The sequence below is a fragment of the Brassica oleracea genome, chromosome C1 (genome assembly GCF_000695525.1).
Source record: "Brassica oleracea var. oleracea cultivar TO1000 chromosome C1, BOL, whole genome shotgun sequence".
NCBI classification, from domain to species: domain Eukaryota; kingdom Viridiplantae; phylum Streptophyta; class Magnoliopsida; order Brassicales; family Brassicaceae; genus Brassica; species Brassica oleracea.
In genome coordinates, this window is record NC_027748.1 from 24,146,657 (window position 1) to 24,149,728 (window position 3,072).

Below are 3,072 nucleotides of genomic sequence, written 5' to 3' on the forward strand. Positions count from 1 at the left end.
TTTTTTGGGTTTTTAAGTTTGGGATTTGGATTTATGGTGCAAGAATAGTTATAAAAACACAAATTCATGATAAATAAAACAATAATAGTTTATGAGTTTTGAATTATACTCACACCTTATATGTATCAGTTAAGTTTATGAGTAATTGTAAGACAAACATATACCTCAAGATCATGATTGATTCTAAACTCGTAGATTCAATAAAGAAGACACATTCAGTTGATTATATATATTCACTTCAGATATATAATTGGAGTTTGAATTTAACATTTTAAAGTATAAACATTTTTTCTTTTTAATTATAGGGTATGTTTGAGGTATGGCTGAATTATAATATCGTGACGGCTGACTAATACTAATCGATACGGCTTAGTTATATAGACATGTTACGATTATAGGGTATGTTTGGGGTAAGGCTGAGTTACGTATATACAACACGGCAGGGTTATTAAAACGATAAGACTGAGTCAAATACTTAATAACAACATAAGTCAAGTACAAAATAACAACATAAGTTCATCATAAAACAACAACAACATAAGTCAAGTACTTCATAACAACACATGTTCAATTAGCCATCATTTGGTCTGTCACAACATTTGCTCCTTCAGCGAGGATATCTGCTGCCATCTTCATCCGTAAACCTTGAATATTTTGATCGTTTATCCCATCAAACGTTACACCAAGCGCTAGACACTCCACAAACTTCAACGAATACACCCCACAATCGCCAACCTGGGTGTTTTGTGGAGTGTACCTTTTGCTCCTCTTCCTGCTAATGGGTTGGATATTGGCAGAAATATGTACACTCAACATAGCGGGAATCATGTGCGTCAGCGGTTTAAATGAATTCAGAATTCTTTGCTCACTTTCGAGTGTTACATCTCCAAAGATTGGATCGTAGCAATTAATCTTCTCCTTCTTCAGATCCACGTGATACGTAACCCAGTGATTTCCACCGGTTTGAAGACATCCGTACAAGTGATCCACATCTTCATACCACTTCAAGTTTGTTCGACAATGATCGGGAATCCTACCATTTACCATATCTTCATAACCATTGCCTTTGAACATGAACATTGTGGGTTTCATCTTGAACTGAGCGTAATCGTGAATCAAAAAACTTTGCCACCAAACGTCAACGAAGGCAATCCGCTTGGACCAGAATGGAGTAGGCTCTCGCATGGACCTTTTAATGAGGACGTTCATATACGCCACGATATGCTACATAAATAATATTAACAAGTCAGCCGTAATCAAATATATAACTCAGTTGTTATATAACAAAAGAATATATAACTCAGCCGTGATATAATAAAAGAATATATAACTCAGCCGTAAAAATTAGATAACACAGCCGTAATAAAATAAAATAATATATAACTCAGCCGTAATAAATACTTACATTATCAAATACCCATCCATACTCATTCTCCGGCCACGGTCTTTCATGGATGAGTATGTTGTAGAAGTCACTCTCATGATCAGCTGTTAGTACTTCTTTTTTACCTGGTGCTGCTGGTGGTTTGGGTGGAATTGCCTTGATGTGTTGCATAAGTTTCTCCAATAGCGCCGGATCAACAGGTGCTAGAGGGTCATATATTGCTGATGAAGGAGTAACATTCTTCCTCATGCACGTCGTTCCATCATGTCCTACGTTCGGAAAAACTAATGATGAAGAAACCACCGTCATTGACAACCCTTTTGGAGTTAACCGAACATTATTCTTCCGGTAGTCCTTAATTATGGCAGATCTAACAACTTCAGAATTCTCGACATCAGACTCCGGCGCGAATTCGTTCTGTTCTGCAACAACTTCGTCAGTTATATCAGCCAATGAACTGTCCTCTACATCAGGTTGTACCTTGCATCTTGTTACACCGTCCCGCGGTGGAGTCACCTTTTTGTACTTTGACCCAGCCTGTTTTTGCTTCTTTAGCTCAGCCTCTTGTTTCTTCTTTAACTCAGCCTCTTTTTTCTTAGCTTCAGCCTTTTTTTTCTTATCCTCAGCAGCTTTTTTCTCAGTCTCAGCCTTCTCCTTCCTCTTAAACGCAGCATCTGCATGCGCTGCTTTTTTCTTCTCATCGGTTTCCTCACCCTTAACAATATGCTTGCGCCTGCAGCCGCGTCCATAGGTTGGATCCTTAGCAGCCTTATCATCCTTAGTAGCCTTATCATCCTTAGTAGTCTTTGCAGGAGAAACTACTACGAAATCAAGAGGCCGCATATCAGTAGCTTTATCAACACTACCAAACTCCTCATCCAAAATCCTTTTCACCCCTGATTCCTTTTCAAGCTCCTTGGCCAAATTCTTTTTCGGTCCAAACTCCTTACCAGGAGTCGCAGCTACTAACGCTGGACTATTGACAGACTTTTGATGCGTTCGAACCACCGGTGATGCCATCGATAAAGAGTTATCTGATAATGGTGGAGAGGGGTTATCATGGTTTTCGGAAATTTTCCCAATCCCCAGATCTTTCAGACGCTCCTCTGTAAAGCATTCACCCTGTCATCAATGGTCTTTTGGTCCATCAATGGTCTGTTCCGGTCTAACTCGTAAGCTTCCAACCGTGAGTCAACCTGATCAAATTTTCTGGAAATAATATCCAGAGTACTCACAATGGTCGTTAGAGTCGCTTTGTTCTCCAACACCAACTCTTTGTTACCTTCCTTCTCGCTAGAACCCTTTCCCGCTGCTTCAGCTTCAGACTCATTCTGTGTCTTAACTTTCTTCTGCTTCTTAGTGGGTGGCTCAGCTTCTGACGAAACTCCACCCTTCATTCTCTTCTTCTCATTCCCCTTACCCTTTGCATTCATCTGCACTTCCCACAAACCTTTCACAAATCTACCTGAATGTATGTCTATTATCAACCTAACGAGTTGTGGGTCGTCATCTTCACACAGCCAAATAGGAAACATCTCTTCAATTGAGTCATTCAAAACCATTCTCCTCACACGCACCTGCAACACCAGGTTATAACAAAACTCAGCCTCCAAACTAACACAAAACTCAGCCATCAACTAAAATAATTCAGCCGTAATTTAACACATAACTCAGCCATTAAGTAACTC

General features: G+C 39.6%; 1 protein-coding gene across 3 annotated transcripts in view; it reads right to left on the reverse strand.

Annotated features, from left to right (window-relative positions):
• LOC106304123 overlaps positions 1-3,072 on the reverse strand; it is a 10,872-nt gene that overhangs the window by 3,739 nt on the left and 4,061 nt on the right. For 2 of the 3 annotated variants that reach the window (XM_013740530.1, XM_013740522.1), the window contains one exon: positions 475-1,224. The exons of the other annotated variant lie outside the window; for it this stretch is intronic. In XM_013740530.1, coding sequence (XP_013595984.1) covers positions 1,193-1,224 — 32 coding nt within the window. In that variant the 3' untranslated portion in view covers positions 475-1,192. Of the gene's footprint in view, positions 1-474; positions 1,225-3,072 lie in introns of those variants that run through there. 3 annotated transcript variants of the gene reach the window in all.